This window comes from Apodemus sylvaticus, chromosome 9 (genome assembly GCF_947179515.1).
Source record: "Apodemus sylvaticus chromosome 9, mApoSyl1.1, whole genome shotgun sequence".
Lineage (NCBI taxonomy): Eukaryota > Metazoa > Chordata > Mammalia > Rodentia > Muridae > Apodemus > Apodemus sylvaticus.
Window position 1 is genome coordinate 30884169 of NC_067480.1, and position 23640 is coordinate 30907808.

General features: G+C 41.5%; 1 protein-coding gene across 2 annotated transcripts in view; it reads right to left on the reverse strand.

Annotated features, from left to right (window-relative positions):
• The window catches only part of Rhbdd1 (rhomboid domain containing 1), a 1230872-nt gene that overhangs the window by 36991 nt on the left and 1170241 nt on the right, over positions 1-23640 (reverse strand). For both annotated transcript variants that reach the window (XM_052192139.1, XM_052192138.1), the window contains exon 6: positions 19147-19290. In XM_052192139.1, coding sequence (XP_052048099.1) covers positions 19147-19290 — 144 coding nt within the window. The remainder of the gene's footprint in view (positions 1-19146; positions 19291-23640) is intronic.

Consider the following 23640-nt stretch of genomic DNA (forward strand, 5'->3'; position numbering starts at 1 on the left):
CAAAAACAAAGCAGAAATAAACAAAAAAGGTGGAGGGCAACAAAGAAAGGAATCTGATCATGACCTTTGACCTCCACATCAGCAAGCATGTGTGTGCACAGTCAAAACATGTATACATGTATACCACACACCCAGACATACCCCCACAACCAGACACCACACACACACACACACACACACACACACACACACACACACGCAATATTGTCGGTTCAGACTCACCTAGGAGACAATACTTATTAGGAATTACCTTGATTGATTTGGGTTCTGGCCCCGGTTTGGGGATTACCTTGATTAGTTTAACTAGGAGGGAAGAGCACCCTAGAAGTGGACAGCACCTTCCCTGGCCTTCATCGAGTGCTGGACTGCATACAGATGACAATGGTGGCTGGTTTGTTCATCCTTTTCTGCCCTTGGCATGGTGATGGTGATGGACTGCCCTCTTCAGCTGGGGTCCAAAGGGAGCCCTTTCCCTCGTAAGCTGCCCTGTCCAGCCATTGTATCTCAGCAACAGGAAAAATAACTAAGGCAACCAACACGGAGACGGAGGCCCCTTACAAAGTCAAGAGTAGAACTAGGTAAAATCTAGATGCTCTCCTACTGGGTATTTATGTAAAGACAGCACTCGGTCTGGAGACACATCTGCACTTTTACAGTCAGGTAGTATTCACAATAACCAGCATGGAATCTAAATGGCTGTGAATGTATAAGTAATAAAGGAAATAATATGTACATAGAGTGGAGCAGCAGTCTCTTTAGAAAGGGCACCATAGCATTTGCGACAACATGATAAACCTGGACTCTATTAAATATATAAACCAGGGCAGAAAGGGAAATGAAACCTGATTCTCTGGGTAAACTAGTGGACACCAGGAGCTGGGACATGTTAACAGATAAAATATGTATATATGTATGTATATATGTATGTATGTATGTATGTATGTATGTATGTCAGGTAAAGTGTACTAATTAGTTTAAATGAGCTATTACACACTAACTACTTACTTTAAAACATCGTGCTGTTCATGAATAAACAGATACAACTTTTATCAATCAAAGCAATTAATTTCTAAAAAGAAGCTATTAGAATGAGTCCTTAACCAATCTGAATGTTTCCTGATAGGAGGGAGTTTGCACCCTCAGAGACCCAGGAACAAAAGAAAGATCACATTGGACATGGCAGATAGGTCACCCCCTGAAAGCCAGCTAGGTAATTCTCTGGAGAGGCCACGCCTAGTGACATCCTTGCTTGCGCACTTGTAGCTTCAGAAGATGTGAAAGAAAGAATTTCTGTTGTTTAATCTACTCCGTGTGTGGTATTTCATTATGGCAGCCCTAGAACACTCATTAAATTATTGCTGGTGAAAATACCACAACTGTTAGCTCATAAGACAGGTAAAAGCAAAGTAACAAAGATTAAGTACACAGTCTGGGCTGGACAGTGGGTTCCACTGTCTGCTGTACTCTAGAAGCTCTAGGCCTCGGTCAGCTCAGCTTCCCAGTCATGTGCCACTCAGGGGGCACACCCACGCACGCGACCTTTCAGTGGTGCCTGGGGATGCTGTCCATCACGGACGTCACACTAAGTGTGTTACACTTAGCATAGCCATTTTCAAACATATTTTGTATTCCCTTGGTTCTTGCCCTTCGCTTGCTGTCTCCTTTGCTTTTGGGAAGTATGTGTTTGTTTTACTACATTTTGAGATAGGGTCTAAGTAGCCCAGGCTGTCTTCAAACTGGTGATCTTCCTGCCTCAGCCCAAGTACAGGAATTAGAGCTTTGAGCTACCACGTTCAGCAGTTATTCCCCTACTCGCAATGGTCTAGAATCGTGGTTCTCAACCTGTGGGTCTCAATCCCTTTAGGGGCCACATAGCAGATATCCTGCCTATCAGATACTTACTACTCATAATAGTAGCAACATTACAATTACAAAGTAGCCACAAAATAGTTTTATGGTTGGGGGTCACCCCAACATATAGACCTGTGTTAAAGGGTTGTAGCATTAGGAAAGTTGAGAACCGTTGGTATAGGCTGTCCTCAGGTTCACCTGCAAAGTCCTTAACCATACACTAGAATCATGGCCTGGTTCCTACTTTTGTCTCCGTCACGGCAACTTGTCACCCTGGTCTCCAGACTGCAAAGTTTATTAGAGCCACAGTCCCCTTCATCCCTCCAGTAGCCTAGCTTCTCACTGTGGCTCTTACCCACGTCCTCCACTGTGCCCACTCCCATGTTCACGCCCTTCTCTATCTCATTATATCCAAGGTGAAACTGAAATCCACACTTGGGTTGTGGTTTAGAATCAATTCTATATTTACCCTCTGATAGCCAATCTTTGTTGCAACTTGACTACATCTGGATTCAAGTGAAAGCCAAGCAGCTGGGCTCACCTGTGAGGAATTTTCTTGATTAGATTATTTGAGGTGGACCTTAAATCTGGGCCACAGGTTCTGCTGGCGGGCCACAGGTTCTGCTGGCAGCCCACACGAAAGGGCATGGAAGAAGGAAATGTTTGCTTTGCCTGCTTACCCTCCGTCTCACTGGCAAGGTCATCTATCCTGCTGCTGAGGCACTCCTTCACTGCCATGAGAACCAACGGCTTAGGAATTCTAACATGGACTAAGAGCAGCGGAGACATCCGGCCTTGTGGACTGAAAAGCTACCAAATTCATGACCTTTCTATTAAGAGAGAAGTATTATTGGACCACAACCTGTAAGTCACTCTAATCTCCATCGAATCTATCTATCTATCTATCTATCTATCCATCCATCCATCCATCCATCCATCCATCTGCTGCCTGCTATCTACCTACCTTCCTACTTAGTCATCCACCTATGTATCTACTCTATCAACTCTGTTCCTTTAGCGAAACCTGATTAATATACACCCCAACTTTACCTTTATACATTCATTGAGAAAAGGCTGTTTGGCACCTAAGTAACTTGTCTGACAACATCTCAGATAAATAAGGTGACAGATGTTATGATATCATTTTGGCCATTCATGGGGGGAAATCTACATTCTGCACTTAGAATAGATGATACAGAGTTCGCAAACTTCTCTCTGCTGTCTATTTTACATTTTCAAAGTCAAGTGTTTGCCTGTCTTACAGGTGCAGAGAGCAGAAAAAGCATGGTTTTTAGAAAATACAAGCCTTGACATTTTTAAGGACAGCGCTTATTTGGTCTCATTAGCAGGCTAGTTAACTGACAGGGAAGAACATCTTAATTGCTCATTAACTCTGATGATGTTCCTTTGTCTGGTGTCAAGGTCTGAGAGAGAGCACAGGGCATTTACGGAAATGCTGATTCTTTGGGGACAGCTGAAACATAGCTTTAATTCTGGCTGTAAAATTTCTTGCTAGGGTAGTTATTTTTTTCCTCTGGTTAATAAGACGAGCCACGCTGGTGATTAAATATTATTTTTTTGGAGCCATGAGGTCTTTCTCTGTCATTGATTATAGAAACCATCCTTGGTTAGATTGTAATCTTCAAAACCTGACAGCCTATGTAAAAGGCAGCCGGAGAACAGCTTTTGCTAGGTCCCTGCTGCCTCTGCCCACCCAGCCTTACAGCATACAGGACTGAGCAATAAATGTCCACACTGCTGCATGGCTGCTTGGGTCCCTTTCTCAAAGCACACAGAGATCCAGGGACTCCACTGAGCATGTGTCTACACACCAAGAGGTACCCGTCCACACACTTCTCTATGTGCTACATCATGTGTGCAGTGTTTATGTCAGACATTAAGATATCAATTAGCAAATAATTCAGGCTACCAAGAAGTAGGAAACATCATTATCTTTGAGATGTTACTTTCTCAGGGGTAGGCTCAAAATGGACGTTGTTGGACGTGCATTCTGTAAGTCAGGGGCTTATGTCCCTCCTTATCCTGAAGCATCCTCTACATGACAGTAAGTTACCAGGGGTCTAACATTTATCTTTGTCACAACACAGTGTGACAAAAGCAAGTACCTGCTTGCCCCCAGAGGCCCAGTGTATTTAAAGGTATAATGAAGACAGCAGATGTTCTAGACAGATGCTTCCTCTAGAAGACACTTAACCAAACACTTTATTTCCCTCACTGCCCACCAGTTAGCTACGGTTTATTTCAGCATCACACTGGGGAAAGCAAAGTTTTCAACTGGGAAAAACAAACAAACAAACAAAAAAACCTAACTATAACAACAAAAGAACTGAATAATCCTTTTAGTGTTTCAGCTTGGTTGGTAAATAATTCCAAATGCAACAATGTTAACGGTCAGCCCTAGCTGTTTTCTAATAATATACACATAAGTGTGCACACACCCACACAGACACACACACAATCACAACTTACAGTACAAACATGCTCTTCCACAGAGTGAGTCACACCCATCCCCCTCAGCATCCTAGCCTTCTAAGCACCATGGGACCCTTCAGTGAGATGAGTCAGATCAAGTAGGAAAATGACATGTTTGTTCGGGAAGACTTTTTTATCTTTACATTTTTGTATATTGTGAGGTAAACAGAAAGGCCTGGTGTTTTAGAAAAGCTAAAACAACCTAAAAGTAAGTCTGGTGTACTCTGGAACCCCCAGTAAAGATTACTGTGCTTTCCCTAGGGTTGTGCTATTATGAAAAGGCCACAGCTCATTCTTTGTGCGGACCTATGTATCTCTTATGTATATGTAGGTACAGGAATGCTAGGCCATGAGGTATTCATTATCTAACTTCATCAGAAGAGAAGGGCAAGGCTTCAGACTAGCACTACCTCAGATGGTCTCTAGTGATGTGTGCTGGTTCTAGTTCCTGGAACCTTCAGCTGCATTTGACATGTCTGCCTTTTAGACTTTAGCCACTGTAATATGCATGTGCAGCTTTGTAGAATTAACTATTTAAATGGTTTAGTTTTAACATTTCCATGCTGAGCAGTGAGGACAAGCACTTTGAACTAAGGCTGATGGACAGTAACCTGAGAGAGAGAACTGTGTTTACCCTTGCGGTTATATGGTTACACACAGATGTGAAAAGTCACTGGGCTGAATACCTACAATTTATGCATTTTACTAATAAATGTAGTAAAGGGGAAAGGAAAGAAAGGCAAATCAATGTAGTAACCAGAGATGGTGAGACCAACCTAGGCTTCCCTGTGAATTCCATACCGGCTTAGGTAAAACCTTGTCTCCAAAACACAAAGAGAAACAAGGAAACATATAAAATAAGCAAGCTGGGTCCCTTTCCTGGTCACAGGCACCATGTAGAAGCTACAGATGAATGGATAAGGTTCAATTTCCTGCAATTATGGCATTGTGGAGATGAAAAAATATTTAATATTTTGGTAATGCATGGCTTTATTTCAGTAACATTTTTATTTATAACGGTGGAATACTATTAGCAGAAGTTTATGAGTAGACATAAGCCAAATAAGAAAGCTTAAGTCACTATTGTCACTGTATCTTGTTTCTGAGGAGTAAAGGTAATTGACACTTGGTTAACTATGATATTGATGGGAGCATATGACATTTTACTAAGGACACCACGGGCACCCTGCTTCTCACCAGACACACCCTGAATTTGCTTCTTTGTCCTTTTTAATGGCTCAGTACTATTGTACATGATAATTTATTTAACTTGTCTCCTGGTCCTGTACCATTATGTCATTTGAGATTTTTCTAATGGAAATGATTACAGTGTCATTTAAAATAGCTTAATATTTATATTAATCTCAGTAACTTTGTGAAAACTAGGACCTATATGACTGCAAAAGTGTATTTAAATAGCATGGGTGTGCTCTACCTGAAGCTGGTGAAGAAACAAACACATACAGTACGACCTGACTCACATCTGGCTCTTTAGAGTTAAGTGCAGTGGACATAGGACAGTTTGAACCCTTAGACAACTGTCATGTGGATAAAGCCAGACCTCTCTGAAAGGAAACTTTGTGATTCCACAATACACAGAAACCAACCATATGATTCCTTGTTTTTCTCATCAATGGCACAACATAGTCAATCAGACAGCAGGTACACCAGGTAGGAGAGAGCACACATAGGGAGGACTGAGACCTTAGGAGAGACTAGATGAGATGGAGGATTGTTCTCATGTGAGCACTTGGTATTATGTAATTATCACGTGAGGATTTGGGGAAGCTGCTCCACAGAACACCATCTGAAGGCACACTTCGTGCGAGGCTCACATGAGCACACAGACTCCTTTTCATTATGAACAAGGTCTAAGAGGGAAACTACTGAAGTCAAGTTGAGCCCTATTTAAATCAACAATCTACATAGTCTTAACTCAAATGTTACACACATATATATATATGTATATATACACACATACACACACACACACACACATACATATATAAAATTTTCCCCAAACAAGCATATAGTTTTGGTGTTTAGGAGGACCATTTGAGAACTAGCTAAACAATATACTAAGACCAGAACTAGAAAAACAAAAAAGAAAGTAAAGAGATAATGAAAGAGAAACAGTATTTTCAAATGCTCATTGCAACTATTTTAAATAAAAATAAATAAATGACACTCTAACATCTCGCTTCTGACTTGACATTGCCCCATGTAGTATTTAAGATGCATCTTTCTCATATGTGGAGGTAAATCGTTCCCAACACAAATAATTTATTTCATGACATTTAAATTCTTATCAGGAATTTTTGCTTAAAAATAAAACAAATCTTTCAAAGTCTCAGAACTATAGAACTGAACCAGACATACAGAGGCAGGAGTCTCAGTGTGTTTTCCATTGCTGTAACAGAACACCAGGGACTGGGACTGGGAAACTCACAAAGGAAAGGTGTGTTTTGGCTCATAGTTCTTAGCCTGGGAAGTGTAAGGTATCAATCAGAAAAGCCTTAAGGCTTCACCTCATGGCAGAAGGTAGAAGGGCAGTTGGGCACACGACAGAAAGGGAGCCCTGCACAGCACCCCATCCTCTGGTAACTAATTCAGTTACACAGGATTCTATCCTACTAGAAAAGCACGGATGAAAGTTCTTTAACAATCTAATCATCTTCCACAGGCCACAGCTCTTCTGATGATGTTACACCAGGAATCAAGTAGCAACTTGATCAGCTCAGGGGAACTACATCTAAACCACAGCGACAACTAAAGAGAATCAAGGACACATGGCCATTCTCTGTATATAATGTATTGTGTGAAACAGTTTTTCTGGGTGGTAGAGTTTAGGGGTCACTGTGTGTGTGTGTGTGTGTGTGTGTGTGTGTGTACAACAAACATTTTACGAAATCAACGTCAGTCCCAGGTTACATTTTAAACATCTTTTGTTTTTTTGTATTTCTCCACAGAGAATATGCATTACTTTATAACAACAATACTACCCCCTAAGCTGGAAAGGCCATAACTGATAAGCTTAGGCGTCCATCACCCCTTTTATGCCTTCAGCATAACCCACCTTGGGGCTATCTGGAAGGAAGGTGCACAGGAGTGGAGTGGTGCTGACTCGCTGACACGCACAGAAATTACAGCACGTGTGTAAGTACGCCAGTGAACTTACACCAGAACAAGTGTCTCCGCAGGCTCAGGAAGGCTGAAGAGTCCCACCAAGTGTGGGTCTAATCTAGCTAGCACCTTCTAGAGAGGCACCTTACATGGGTCAAGGGAGCCCACCTCCCTCCACATCTGCTCCCTAGGGCAGGAACTGTCAGCAGGATGCAGCATGCCACCATTACCAGACAAACAGACTGAGCACACTGACCCTTCTGACTGTCTCCCCGGAATTTAAACCAGCATGTCAGTGCTGGTAGCTCTTGAGGTCAGTTTCCATTCTAGAACATCCTGGTTCTATTTGAGATGATACTGCCCATTTTGTCCCCCATCATTTTGTCAAAAAATAAAGTAAATATTTTACTTTTTTTTTAATTAAAAAGAGCCAACAAATCACAGCCTTAATTAGTTGAGGGGTGCAATGACATCATGCTATATGTTCAGTAATAAATTAAGCAAAGCATCATATTAATACTATCTCTCCACCCCCCAGACTTGAGTGGCAGATACATGCTTAATATAATGAACAGCACAGTTCCTTTGAACACCCAAGGAAACTGAAACTCAATTAGGAGAGAAAATATCAAGATACTCCCTTGAGATATGCTATACCTTCCTTTAAGTGTGGTTACAATGCTTAGAAAGAAATCAGAAAACTTCTTTTAAAAACACAATTTTATTTGTTGAAAGTATCAACTATTGAGTTTATGAATTTAAGTTTAGAACCTTTAGTTAAAAAAAGCCAAATCCAAGGTTAAAAGGATTATTTACATATTGTCATTTTAGTCCCAATACAAAGTTCTGAAAACTTCACATCTCTTAATCAATGAGAATACAAGCTGCAGGCAACTTTAACATATTACCTGATAGTTCGTTTTATAAATTAACACATTTTTAGAGAAATGTCAAGACTCTGCAACACGCCAGTAAGAATAGTTTTCTCAAATTGTCTTATGAAATACCATATATATATATATATATATATATATATATATATATATAATGTCTTTGCATAAATAACTAGAAAATCCAAATACCTGTGTTAGTAAACCCCTTGTTCTATCGGTTCTTACAGCAGCTCACAGTTGCTGCAGCAGCAAATGTCACCGGTTGTTACCTCCCTTAAGTCAAAAGCTACTTACTGCCTTTCGGTCCTAAATCTACTACATTGTTCATCTGAACTACAGTAGGTCACCTAACTCTTCTGTAGCCCATCAAAGTGCAGAGCGTTCCTACCTCAGAGGAAAACCCACAATTTTAGCCTACAGTGCTTCACCCAGGGTGGTGTTGGCTATGAGGGACTGGGTGAGGAGCTACTGAGGAGCTACTGAGAGATACTCCTGCTCCTGAACCCGCAGCAACAGTGAGTCTGAAGTAGACTGGGCAGTCCAACGAGTAGTCTCAGTGTGGAGGAGGAGGGGAGATGGGGAACTAATTCAATGGCATTCCAGCTGCACCGTTAGTGCCAGCATGCTTATTAGCATGCCTTTCCACACGCGGCAAGTGTGGGCTCGGGAAAATTATAAATTGATTCACATATAACTTCTCACATCAATTTCCCAACATGTTTACACTGTTTAGAGGCCACTCTGATGCTTTTAAATGGTGGCCATAAATAGAAGCCTTCTACTTTCTAGAGGGAACCCACACAGAATTCTGATTTCTTTGTTACTCCTCTTCAGTGGTCATGGATTAACAGTTTTATATGCAGTACTTCTATTTCTTTACATGCACAATTTCACACCTAAACATGGTCTTGAAGAGAAAACTTTAGTCATTGAAATGAATACCCTGGACATGCAGAGTAGCAAGAAATAGCCAGTAATTTAAGGCAACCGTTGTCCTGAACTGAAATTGCTTTGAGACAATCTGGCAGATGGTACTTCTTTTTATTATTACATAGAAGAACGAAAGAAAGAAAAGCTAAGTGGTCACGCAGAATTAGCCTTAGCTATACATCTCTGGCCTGGCTGTAGTGCTCCAGAGCCAAGTAAGGCCGCAGCTGGAATTTGCATATATTATAAGCTACCAGCTGCGGATGACTGCATTAAGTAAGCCAAGAAAGGCTCACAAAATCATGCAGCTATGATTTAACAATCTTGGGTGTATTTATCAAAAGCAGGTCTTCCTCAGAGAGTTGTGTTTATCTTCCAGGAGTCTTTCATTTGTACAACAGGAGCCCTAACTTTCAAACACTCACCTCCCTATGACATGACACTTCCTAGCCATGCCTTCTTCCAGTCTACTATGACATAATAAAACTGGACTGACCAATGGAGTGGGTCAACACAATCAAAGTACTTCTGTACATATATGAGTATGTCACAGTGAAACCTATTTTTTTGCAATAAATGTAACTGATTTTAAAAGCACTAAATACAATTTAGTCTACCTTATGATTTCCCATACATTAAAATAATCAAGACAAACACTACCTTTATATGCCTTCATGTTGCTGCAAAGAAAAGAGGAATTTACAAGTTAATCAGAACAACCCTCCTCCCCATTTAAATCACACCTCAGCTGATCTTCTTGAATATATGATTGTTAGAAACAGGACTCAAAGATATCAATAGCAAAAGTGCTAAATATTAATTGGGAGTCTATTTCTCTTTTATCAGGGCAACCTGCCTCACTCTCAAGCCAAGGCTTTTGGAGTGTATTTTGTCTTGCTTTCACATATGGCTAAAGAGCAATCCAGTGCACTGTGTGGTGCAGTGTGTGTGTGTGTGTGTGTGTGTGTGTGTGTGTGTGTGTGTGTGTGTGTGAGAGAGAGAGAGAGAGAGAGAGAGAGAGAGAGAGAGAGAGAGCTCTGTCTGATTTTCACAGGACAGCCAGTGGACATGTGCTTTTCAGAAATCTAACAGAAGCTATGCAATGTTATCCCACACATCAGCAAGGAGTTCCAGATTTAACCAGGCCCCAGGCCCCAGGTGGCAGACAAAAGTTGGAAAGGAGAGAAGTCTATGCTCCGTGCCAGCTGAACTTGGTGGCAGGCCATTAAAGAAGAACAATGGGGAGGGGAGCAGAAATTAGACAAGGCGTGGGGTGGGGAGCAAACAAAAAACTCGGGGAGCTACGTTCCTAGCTGGCACCTGCCTTTTGACTCAGAGATGGCTCTTAATCAAGGTTTTCCTACTACAGTATGGTATCAGCTGCCTCTGGACTCCTTTGTCCATGGTGACTGCCAACAGAACAAGACAAGATTTCAGTTAATAGGGAATGTACCAGTCTTTGAAATAATAGAGATCTCTCTATTTCTCTACAAGGGATACTATGGTATCCTGGCATGCACGTTAGGAGTTGTAATTATGGCCAGGTATTATTTGGAAATATTAGAAACGGTGAGGTTAAAAAGTTGCTACCTTGGTCCCATAACTTAACCTTACAATGTATTTAACTGAAAAATAGTCTCAAACTAATTGGTATGGGCTTGCTATTCTTTCTCCCAACGAATTTCTCTTAGCTGGCTTTAAAAACAAACAAACAAACAAAGAAATTTTAACTATTAAACTAACATTCCTTATGGTAACAACCCATGAATCAGAGAAATAAATACACCCACAGCCTTTGGAACTACTGTTTCTAAAGTATCTTCAGTCAAAAAGTAAAAATAAATACAACGAATAATAAGAAGATTCTAAAGTAAATCCCTAAGGAGTGGTTGGCTCAGTCCCCAGACAAGGAGACCCTATGTGGAATGATGAGAAGCACCCAAGACACCAGGCATGCCTCAACAATAAACACAAAGGCTGGACAATCTAAACAATAACTTTGCTCGGGTACAGTCAAGAGCTGAGGCGCTAAACCACTAAGCCCTAAACCCAAAGTGGTATGTGGGAACTTGCTTACCGCCTCAGATTCTGCTGCCAGGAAGAACTCAGAGAAAAACCACAAGAAGAGTAAGGGTAAAGCCAAAGACTGGGAGAGCAAGAGCTCCCAGAACCACTGACACAGATATACTCACTTTCAGGCACTTCTCAGGGATTCAACTGGTCTCACAGAAGAGGAACCAGAGGAAGCATCCCTGTCACCTTAGTGACAAATGAAGAAGAGATTGCCTGAAGGTGTGTATCAAACACCTCATGGCCACTGTGAAGGACACCATAGTAGCTATGTCAACTTTGTGCTAACACTTGTTAGCCAGAATCTAATGAGCTCCTAATGTGGTTGATAATATTTAGGAGACAGAGCATAGAGAGATGCATCAAATGCCCCAGGAAGAAATAACCAGATAAAATGTAGACTTCTTACAGTTTAAAGTGTCTGTGCTGGTTAGATTTATGCTAACTTGATATAAGCTATATTCATTTGGTAAGAAAGAACCTTAACTACTATACCCAGGGCTGGGCAACCCTTAAGGGCACTTCCTGATTGATTAGCAACATAGGAAGGACCAGTTCACTATATGTGGTGCCACCCCTGGACTACTGATAAAAAAATAAAAGCAGGCTAGGCAAGCTGTCAGAAGCAAGCCAGTAAGCAGCACTTCTTCCCTGGCCTCAGCTTAAGTTTCAGTCTCCAGGTTCCTGCCTTGAGGCATGGTACCATGCAGTACGGACTGAGTTCTTGGAAGGGAACCCAGGAGACACTACTGGTGAAGGTTCAGCCTAGCTACAGTGGGCATCCAACACTTTAGAGATGCCAGTTTCATGGGGCAACCACTAAGGGCAGCAGCACCTGTGGCCTGGAGCCAGCCTGATTGGAAGGGGAGGGGGAAGGGGAAGGGAAAGGGGGAAGGGGAGAGGAGAGGGGAGGAGGAGAGTGAGAGTGAGAGGGAGAGTGAGAGGGAGAGAAGGCAGTTTTACTGGGCAGTTCTAGAGTTACAGGTTGCAGAGAGAGAATGAGCTAAACACAGGGGAAGACAGAACAAGCCTGAGACTGAGAAGGAGCCAGAACACTAGAACAAATAGCCAAAGTTGGTATGAGCGATTCAGTCAGAGGCAGAGAGAGAAGTCAAATTGAATCAGTCATCTTGGAGAGGAGTTTAAACTAGAGCAGCTGAACTGAACCAGCTAGTCAGAGCTCAGAAAAAAGTAGAAAGGGTGAGCTTACTCAGCAGTGACATTCTAGGCCTGGATAAGATCGTGCGGAGGTCAGGAGCTTCTAGAACTAGGCCTAGGTTAACAGACTGAGGCCGTAAGCCTCAGAGACAACAATTATATCAAGTGAATAAAAGGGACATTTACGCTCCAAGACCTCTGCCTGAGTTCCCACCTCCAAGGTCCTGCTCTGACTTTCTGTAAGGTGAGACAAACCCATCTCTCCACAAGTTGCTTCTGTTCATGGTGTTTTACTACAGAAACAGAAACCCTAATAAAAAGTCTCTGGGGGTGGGGGTGGGGATAAAAACAAACAAACAAACACACCAGGGTGTACTTTTCATACACTAAAGAAATAACCAAATACAACAATGAAGACCTCAAAAATTGCCTTCAGGGCTGGTAAAATGGCTCAGTGTATAATGTGCCTGTCAATCAAATGTGATAACCTGCAGTCCATCAGTGAACTCAGGGTGGAAGGACAGAGGGCACTCCCATAAGTGCCTTCTGACTGGTACACACACCACACACACACACACACACACAGAGAGAGAGAGAGAGAGAGAGAGAAAGAGAGAGAGAGAGAGAGAGAGAGAGAGAGATACACACAGATACACACACACACACACACACATGAAAAAAAAGAAAAATTAGCTGTAACAATATTTTTTAGAGAAAACTGATGAGTTTTGGGTTGGATTACGTGTTAGATGTTTGGGAATTGCTCATTTTCTTGGATGTGACAATGGGGTTGTGTGTAGATTAGCAGATGTCCTCTGTTCTTGGGAGACATACACCGAACTGCACTGGGGAGCAAAGTGACACAATATGTGCAGGTCTCCGCCAAGACAACGCTCCCATCTGCCTTCTCCCTGGCCCAAATATGCTCACCCACAAATCCATCCTCTCAAGAGGCCGGGAATACCGGGAGCTGCACTGCCATAGACGGTCACCATGGCAATGGTATACTGATGCTTTTAATTAGTTCTGCTCCGAGGGAACTAATTTATTAAATTAATTCTCTCCAAACTTGCTTGACCACAGAATTTTACTTTCAATGACGGTTCTAAATAGCATATGGAACTAATTTCAAGAAAACTGATCTAAAACAACTTCCTGCACAGTATTGACAGATACTAGCAGAACTGCCTTTATAGACTGCTTAGATTAACTCCAATTTTGTTTTCCTCAAAATACTTTATCATTGTTTTATTAAGATAAAAAGGAGATATTCTGAAAGGATTTTTAAAATTAATTTATTTTACTTTTTTCCCCTAGAGGAAAATTCTTGATTTTTTTTTTTTATTATATAAAATGCTGATATGCTACAGAGGAGTTTGTACCCTACTTAACTAATTTAATAACATCATAATCATACCATTACCACTAAACTTTTCAATAATGTTGCTTTTAACATGTGTATAAGGTCCCCATGGTACAACAAAACTATACATTATTTAGTCTTCATTCAGATTATTATATAAATTTCAATCTACTTAAGTTTGTGATACATAAATTATGAAACAAAGTAGATGTACAAATACTGGGCTATTATCTCTGCAGGGAGACTGACTCTCTTTATGAAGTAACTGAGCCTCTTGCTTGGTCCCTTCCCATGTGCCTTCCAGAAGTCAGGGAACTGACACCCTTGTCAGCAGTGTGTAGAAACTATGACACACACCCATCATTAGACTGGGTGAGATTGAGAAGCATAACTTTGCTAATACGCAGCACATTAGTACCGGATGCACATTAGTTTCTTTAATTATATGTCCAAATTGTTTTCTTTTGTATTAGTATGGATCAGTGTTAATTACTATTACATGAGTTCTTCACATATTACAGACATTCCCTATCGAATGTTTTATATATCTACCGTTCTTCTCTATTTTTTCCAATGCTTCTCTCTTTAGAAAAGATGGTATCTAAAAATAACCATTTACCTATACTACTGTTGACACTTTCTTTTTTTAAAATACTTAATTTTTATATTTCATTCAGTTAGATTAGGAAGGAGCATATTGTGTGTGAAAATTTCCCCCAAACAACTTCAATCTCAATGTGTAACCTTCTACCAATGTATTGATTTCACTGGAGTCATAGTTCTGGACCATGCTCACTGTAACAGAATGGCAAACAAGGTCATGGGGAGGGCGTCGCCCTGCATCTAGATGGACCTTTGAAGGACCAATGTCAAGTGCCAGGCGCTGCAATGATTTTCTGTGAATGGAAAAAGGAATGGGCTTTAAGATCAGAAAATACACTTTGGGTGACTGGGGAAGGGGGAGCATCTGACTTTGTAGAGAGAGGTCAGCAGTAAGCTGATAAAACCAAAGGGGCAGGAAGAGTGCCTGCTCAGTCCTATGCTGGGAGGCACACTGCAAAAGCTTGTGCTCTGAGTGTAGGAAAAAGCCGCCTAAACCACATGACCCATCTACACAGAGGCAGGAAAAGAAACACTCGGCCTCAAAAAAATCCCAGTCTGTTCACCAGGCCAGCCTTAATAGTGTCTGGAGGGAAAGGCGACAGCAACCTCTTAAAAATAAAACTATGTTCCTTTCTCTGAAATGTTTTACAAATGAGAGAATGAATCATAAGAAAATATACTTAAAGGAGGGATAGAAGGAAAATGAGTTATTTCACTGGCTGTCCAGCACAGCGCTCCTTTCCAAGTTGCTCTCACAGCTGATTTTTAGACAACTAGATGAAACTTGGTCAGCTTTGATGGAACATGCTTTTGATGGAGAAGGATCAGTTCAAGGTCATCCTTGGCTACACAGTGAGCTCAAGGTCAGCCTGGGATATCTGAGATTCTGCCTCAAGAGAGGGAGATGGCTTGGCGGTTAAGAGCACTGGCTATTCTTACAAAGGACCCTGGTTTGAGTCCAGGTGGCTCACAATCATCTACTGTTAACTCCAGTCTCAGAATCTGAAACTTTCTGATCTCAGGGAACATTGCATACATGTGGCACAGATATACATGCAAGCAAATCACCCATACAGATAAAAATAAAAGTCCTAAAAAATACAGAATAACACCTCTAACAGTGTATATATCTGATTTTCTGTCCATTACCAAATATTTACATATTTTTGCTTATTATCCCTTAAATACTATTTATATTTATATTAGATTAATAATTAATGGAGATTTACAAACAAAACATTCTCAAAGGCTGACTCTAACTTCCTTTTCTGATCTAGAAAATGCAAAAGCTTTCCTCTGCAGTTACATTCAAGTTTCTAAAACCACTCTGAAATGGTAGGTGCATTAGGTAGACGCTTAGGATGCGTCTAGCTAAAGAAATGGTTCTCAACCAGTGGGTCTCGACTCCTTGTAGCAGGGTGTCAAATGACCCTTTTACAGGGGAAGCCCAAGACCATAGGAAAAGACACATATTTACATTATAACTCATAACTCATGAGTGTAACAATATTACAGTTATGAAGTAGCAATAAAAATGATTTTATGGTTGGGGGTCACCACACCTTGAGGAACTGTATTAAAGGGTCACAGCATTAGGAAGGTTAGGAGCACTGCTCCACATACTTGTCTCTGAAAGATACAGAAGGTAACTACTGAAGGAAGCTGCTCTCTTTTTGAGAAATGCTTGCTCTAGTTGGGATCTGATATCTGTTATTGTGTGGAAGGTTTTGTCCCCAGCTGGATGCGTTCTTAACTGAATGAGTGACAGGGAGGTGGGATCTTGCTAGGTGAAACAGGTCCCCAGGAGCCTGCTCCCAAAGGGAATGTCTTGCTCTGGGCCTCTTCTTGTCTGTTGTCCTCTGCTTCCAAGCAGCCGAGGGATGAGGAGCCTGACACGAGCTCCCAGCATGATGCTCTTCATACTTCAGACTCCAAACAATGGTCCAGACAATGCTGGACTTAGATGACTGTATTAAAATTATGTCTGCATCAGAATTAAAGCATTCATCCTTTATACTTTCTGTCTGCAGTGGGAAACTAAAAGAGCAACTGTTCTACTGACGCCTCTAAAACTGAGGGACATCTGGTAAACCCAAGAAATGGCACTTTACAAAAGGATACCTATTCACATACGACTGACTCCTTTATCTTACCTGAATTTGACATGGGAAGTTTCTAGATCCCATGTTCATATTCTGACTCGGACTCCCTGAGTTTTTCCTCTGACCTTTAACCATTTTTGAAGGGTGGCCATGGGAAGACACACACACACATACACACACACACACACCCAGAGAGAGAGAGAAAGAGAGAGAGAGAGAGAGAGAGAGAGAGAGAGAGTCCAAAGTCGCCCCTCAAAAACCTAAGTGCTAACCTATTCAGCACCCGGGCATTCGATGGCTCCCAGGATTTAACTGAAGTCAAGTCAGTGTGCAGCGGGAAAGAGATGAGCTGTCCCCTCTGCATATAAGCTCTGCCTTGCCTTCCTTGTCCATGGTACACCATGACCAGCCATATGTACAGGAACATCCGGGAGGATTCGTTATGACACTGATTCGGAGGCCTTCTTTCAGGTTTCAGGATTATGCCACCAAGTGATGCTTCTAGAGTTTGGGGTGCAGCACACAGAGATGTAAAAAAAAATGGCTGAGTCCTTCTTTGCCACTCTGAGACATAGTGTCCATTTCCCCTGTACTGTGCTTTGGTAACTCAAGACCATGTGACTGAGTCACCTGCCTTTTTGGTTTCTACGCTCTGTCTTTGGAAGCCTTGTAACCAGTCTGGGCCAACCTGCTGAATGAGAACAGGCATGTTTGCAAGGCCATTGTGGAATGCTCCAAACTGACCACTGCAGCTTGCCTGCCAAAAGTCAGGCATCCTGGCCCTGCTGACCCATGCTCCGAAAAGCATCACTGTCCATCACCAGTTTCCCAGTGACTTGCTATACAGCAGACAGATTACCTATGCATCGCAGTCCACAACCCCGGCATTCACTCATTATTCCAGTTGGTTACAACATACTATTTCAGCTTGGCTGTCTGCTCACTCTTGTCTCCATCTCTATGCACCCTGCCCCCCTTAAATCCAAGGGCCGCACTACTATACTCTGTGTGTTCTCATCATGAAATGTCGTCAGTCACCTAGACAGTTCTCAGCTATTCTTTACAGAAGGATGCTGCTAGATTCGCAAAATGCACCTCTGGTCACCCCTCCCTCTCCCCTCCCCCCTCCACATGCAATCCTACCCCCACCTGCACTGGTGTCAGTTCTGTTCTCAGTGCTGTGACAAGACACCTGACACCTGGAGGGAGGACATGCTTATTCCAACATACAGTTGAGGCAATACAGCCCAAAGCATAGCAGGAAGGTGAGGTGGCTGAAGACACTGTGTTCAAGGTCAGGAAAGAGAAATACATGAACACAGGGGTTCAACCTGCCTCTTGTTTACTCAGTCCAGAAACCTAGTCCATGGGATGTTTAAACCTTCACAGACATGAAGGTACCATGAAGATTTAAAATCTACTCGGATTGACCCCTGCGATCAACTACCACAGTACCATTCCACCAGGGCTATTTAACTGCAGGGCTTCTGCCCCATTTCTCAGGAGTCTTCCTTCTTGTGCTCAGTTCAAAAGCGAGGGCTGGCTTGGGCATACCCCTTACTTCTCTGTTCACGACAACACTCAGTCCAGCTTTCTAGATGTTTTTGACATCTCTGAAAATTCTACAATTTCTGAGGCCTCAATGCTTCCACGTCTGTGAAGGTCTAAGAACATTTCCCATTCCTCTCACATCCACTGAGCCACTCCTGGATACTTGAAATTATGGTTACTAGTGAGATGCAGTATGTATCATAGAACAGTTAATATGATATTGTGAAACCTCTGAGGCATATTCCTGATGTAACAATGACTCCTGGAGTTGGTGATATCAATTAAGTACATACACAATCAGAGACAGGGATGTTTTCCAGGGCGAATCCCATCTTCTACCTTATATTCACTCTGTACCTGGGCAGTGAAGGATACTTACATGATGTATAATGTCTGTATCAATACTGCCTTAGTAACTTACACCAGGACTATAATTAAAATACCTATATCCAACTTCATACACCAAACCCAGAGCAGAGAAAGCAAACTAAGAATACTGATTCTTAGATAATAATTTGTAAAAGAATCTTCTAGAAACTGTTTAAGGCTACAGAACCATAGGCTTTGTCCTTGGAGGGACTGATTCAGTAGGATTCAAAGCTGAGTCCATTTGATTCCAAGGGAAATCTGTATGGAGGTTCACTGCCAAGATTTTAATATATGGTGATACAATACCTACTTTACCATCATGAATTCCAAAGTTAACTTTTCTCCTCTACTTAAGTTTGTTTGTTTCATTTTTTTAAAGTTTCCTGACTTTAATGTTAAGGCACAAAACACAGTGGGCCTATAAAAAGAACAGTTAACAGTGCATCCAGTCTGGCACCTTGGGAGCTTACTCTGTGGGCCGACGACATCACATCCCCTTCTTTGAAATCACAAACTGCAGAGTTTTCACCTATATACCCTTTTTATAAAGTAGTCAAGGCTTAATTTGCCACAAATAGTCCTTCTTCAGACCACCTTGCCACGAGGCTGGTTTTAAAATAACCAAAGGGAGCAAGGTTCTTACCTCGGTCCCAGATGCTGGCTCTTAATGCTCGTTCCAACTGCTCCTCCTCGCTTAGGCCTGCTGTGTAGACATCATAGTTCCTGTAAGTTGCTTCATAGGTCACTGGTCTGCCTTCTGCATAGCGATTCTGATAACCAGAGGGGCCTGTGGGCATGATCAGAAGGTTACAGACCCAAGTAATGGACTTGTCTTTTGCTTCAGAGTTCTGTCTTTGAAAATGCAGACAGGTCCATAATTCATGTCACTACTTTGAGTGTAATAATAATCTTCTAATAGAGAGAAGATGGCACATAGAGAAATCTCCCACAACAGGCAATTATGGCCCTGTCACTTTACAGCCACAGTGTCCAACATGAGCCTGGACATAAATAAGACCTTACACAATAATAAGGAAAAGACACAATAACTTAAAAGGCAGCTGGATGTGTTAGAGAAGAGACCAGAATGAGCTTTATGGAGAATGGTTATCACCTTAGAGCTGATGACCACTGGAGTATTTCCCATGAAGTCCTGACTTGAGTTGAGGCAGTGACGGAAAGCACCTAAGAATGCTTTACTGTTTTGTGGCTTCATTCAAAAGGAGGCAACCAATGCTTTATACATATACCAGAGAGCCCACACTGAGGTCTCTATTTCAACAACTACCAACAAGGCCGAGACGGAGAAGCCAAATGCTCTGACTCTAACTAGCAGACACTATACTTCCAATTAATATCGCTTTCAAAAAAATTGGTTACTCAATAGAATAAGAGCTAACATGGTCATTAAATAATGCTTTACACATTAAACAGACAACAATTAATAGAAGACAGCAGAGAAAACCAGAGTGCTTTTGCAAAGGTAATTCCATCCTGTTTGTGTCAGTATAAGTCTAGTCCTTGTGTCTTCTTGTCATCATCAATGGTTACAGAATTAGTTTGAAGAGATTTTTTGTTTATAGAGAACAGTCTGGCATAATGAGAGATGCTATCTTCTGTTCCTTGCTCTCCTCGATCCTGTCAGTATATCCTTTGAGGGGATGCTTCCAGTCTTAATTAACGTACTTGGCTGTTGATGAAAATCCATACACTACAGTATCATCTGTCTCCATGGTATCCTACAGAGAACACACATGAGTGTTCTAAGTTTAGTAAAACTACAAAAAAAGCACAGAACTTGGTTGAGTGAAATTTCACATTCAGAAATTTGGAACAAGCTATCTTAACATTTATTTTTGAACTTACTATTATAAAAATTCATTGATTATGTATGACTTTCTAGGCAAATATTTAATTTAGTTTTTAATTATGATACAAAGGCTTCTTTATAGCATTTTTATATGTATTTGGTTTTAGTTGAGCCTTGTCTTCATTTCTCCCCATCTCCTTGCATTCTACATCCAGGACTAAAAGGGAAATTTTCATAACTGGCAAAACTCAAATGACCCAAAGCACTTCAGCACTCCTGCATCCAGATACTACAGGTGCCTGAAGATTCTTACAACCCAGGGATGCTTTAATGAAATAAAGTTGACAGCTCTGGTCATATGAACATTATAAAATCTTAACTTGATACTTGAAAGACAAAAGCTGGGGACAAAGAAGGAAAAAAACCTCAGTGCTTTAAGTGGGAAGGACTGGTGTGCTAGCAGTGTGCTAGCAGTGCTAGCACATTCTCCAGTCTGTGCCAATGTCTCTGACAGAGGAAGGGAGGGAGAGGAATGGATGGGCTGGCTTCCTTCTCTGTCTTCAAAAAGTAAATCACCGGCAAGACCAAAAATGCCATATCTAATATAATGAATGGGTCCCTGAGAAACAACAACTGTTCTAATAGCCCAATCAGATGTATTAAAATCATTATAATAATCAAGAGCAGAGAAATCTAACAACCAGTGCTAAGGATAAGTAAGTTTAAATTATATCTTATGATGAATACTTTTTAAGTTATATACTTTGGCTCTACAATAAAAAACAAAACAAAACAAAACAAAAACCCAAAAGGCTTTTCTGGTTATCATTACTCTGTTAACTGTGCCATCTGGTCCTTATACACATTCCAGGATTTCATACCAAAGAGATCAAGGAAAACGACACAGATTAGAAAAATTGGTAACAGCTTTAAAAACATTCGTTAGTTTCTTTGACCTCTAAGGAGTTTCCCAGATGAAGGTGGCCCATGCTAAGAATAAATCACTACTTGCAAGAGATACATTTGCTTGCATCAAAGTTGCCTAGATGACCACTAGCCTGGCCACTTGGGCCCTCTGTAGTTCTGTCTTTGAAGAAATCCAATCACTCTACAGGAAAGAATATAAATATGTTAATCTCACAGGACATCAAAAAGGAAGGTTAAAAAGGAGCTTGGATTTCCGCCTTGAATTCTCCAGTCTGTGCCAATGTCTCTGACAGAGGAAGGGAGGAAGGGAGAGGAATGGATGGGCTGGCTTCCTTCTCTGTCTTCAAAAATGTAAGTAAATGTGGCAAGGAGGGGGGAGGAGAGAGAGAGAGAGAAAGAGAGGAGAAACAGTTAATTTATTTCCTAAAGTTCAGTTGTCAAAGTGCAAATGTCACATCCCCACACAACAGAGAAGCAGGGCAAAGAATCACAGGCTTGCATCCTGTCCCAGCCTTTCCCGCAGCTACCTGTATAAATGATGTGACCAAATTACCCAGCCTTCTTCATCTAGTTAGTCTCATGGTCTCTTTTGTTTCATCTTTTCAAATTTACCCACCTACCTATAAATATCCATACCTATATACCCATCATATACATCCACACCTATATACTACATACTCTAAGAGAGGGACTGCTGTTTTTTTGTTTTTGTTTTTTTGCTCTTATAGGGTTTATAACACTCTCTGTGACCTTCGCAGGGTGGTGCTGAATAAAACGGTCTGTGATTTAACATCGTATGGGAAAATAAACCCAACGTAATATATGTATGTATATTTGTATGTATATGGATATATGTGTGCATGTGTGTATATATGCATACACTATATGCACAAAGTGTTAGCTTTTTCATCACTGTGGCAAATACCCAAGAGGAGAGCACCTTAAAAGGTGGTGTTACTGTGACTCATGGTTTCAGTGTGTGTCTGCCTGCCCCTATTGCTGTGGACCTGTGGGAAGGCAGAGCCATTGTCATGAAGAAGGAGCAGAGGAGCTGAGATGCTCACTTCATGGAGGCCAAGATGCAGAGAGAAAGGGAGGGAGGGGAGGAAGAAAGCCTATCTTGGGGGGCTTCATTCTTTTTCCTCTTTTATTTCAAGGGGTCTTTAGCCTACTGGATGCTATCACCTACTTTCACAGACGCTTGTGCCCCTTCAGTTAATCGAGCATGGAAATGACCTCACAGACTTGTCTAGATATGCCCTTTACTGAACTTTTAGGCAGATCTCAATTGAGTCAGACAGTCAAGATCAACCACTAGATATGGATTAACAATTCCTTGTACCTGTTACAGGAACAAGGATTACAACAATTCTTTGTACCCGTTACAGGAACCTAAGTAAGCCTAGAATCAAAACAAAACAAAACTACAACCCACTGTCTGAATCCAACACATGGTTTATTTTTATAAAACAATGTCTGCTCTCATGATAAGAAAAGGCTGGCTAGTTAGAGACAAATGGACAACAAAGCCTACAATATCAGCTATTTGGTACTTCCTACAAAAGGCTTCCAGCCTTAAATCTAATCTGGCCATTGTTAACTGGGATGACTCTACAGTGAACAATGTGAATACATGCAGTGAGAATTTTGATTTCTTTAAAACCACAGAAATCTTATGTGATTATGTTTTTGTTTTAATCCCAGGTGTTGGGTATGGGGCTGCTTCCATACCTAACCATGATTTGTCTCATGCTCTGAGCAGGTGTGACTTTGTCAGCTGAAGATAGTTTCCATTTGGAATTCTGGGAAATATAAAAATGCCCGAGGCCCAAGACGTTTGGCTGCTGTTCTTCCAGCTGTTGCTGGCTGGTGTTGTAGCAGTTTGTCTAGTGGTCTTGACAAAGAGAAGAGAAGAGAAGAAGAAACTGGATATTCTGATTCGACTCCTAATCAGCCTAATGAGATTGGTGCTCCCTTTACCTTTACCTCTAACCTTCTTTCTCTCCTACCTAGTTTTGGGGGGTTGGATGGGATATGGGTAAAGACGAGTATTAAAGATAAAAGAACCCAATAAAGCAGCCAAAAGTCTGGTTACAACATGCTGCAGTCATCCAAGTTAAGATGTCAGCTTCAACTCTGCTGAGAATTCTCTCCCAGGCTGCTGAATACTCCAACTGTATACTCCAAGTGCCAGTGTCAAGGGAGTTTCCTAGAGTCCTTCTAATGTGGACAAATAACAGGGGCATTGCCCTGTGGGGATTTTATTTCATACTAAAGGACCCACTTCTAAATACTGTCAGGGTAGGGGCTAGGGCTTCAACATAAGCCTCTGAAGGGAGACACATTCAGCCTATTGCATTGAGTTACCCAGCCCCTGTTACTGAACCACCCACCCAACCA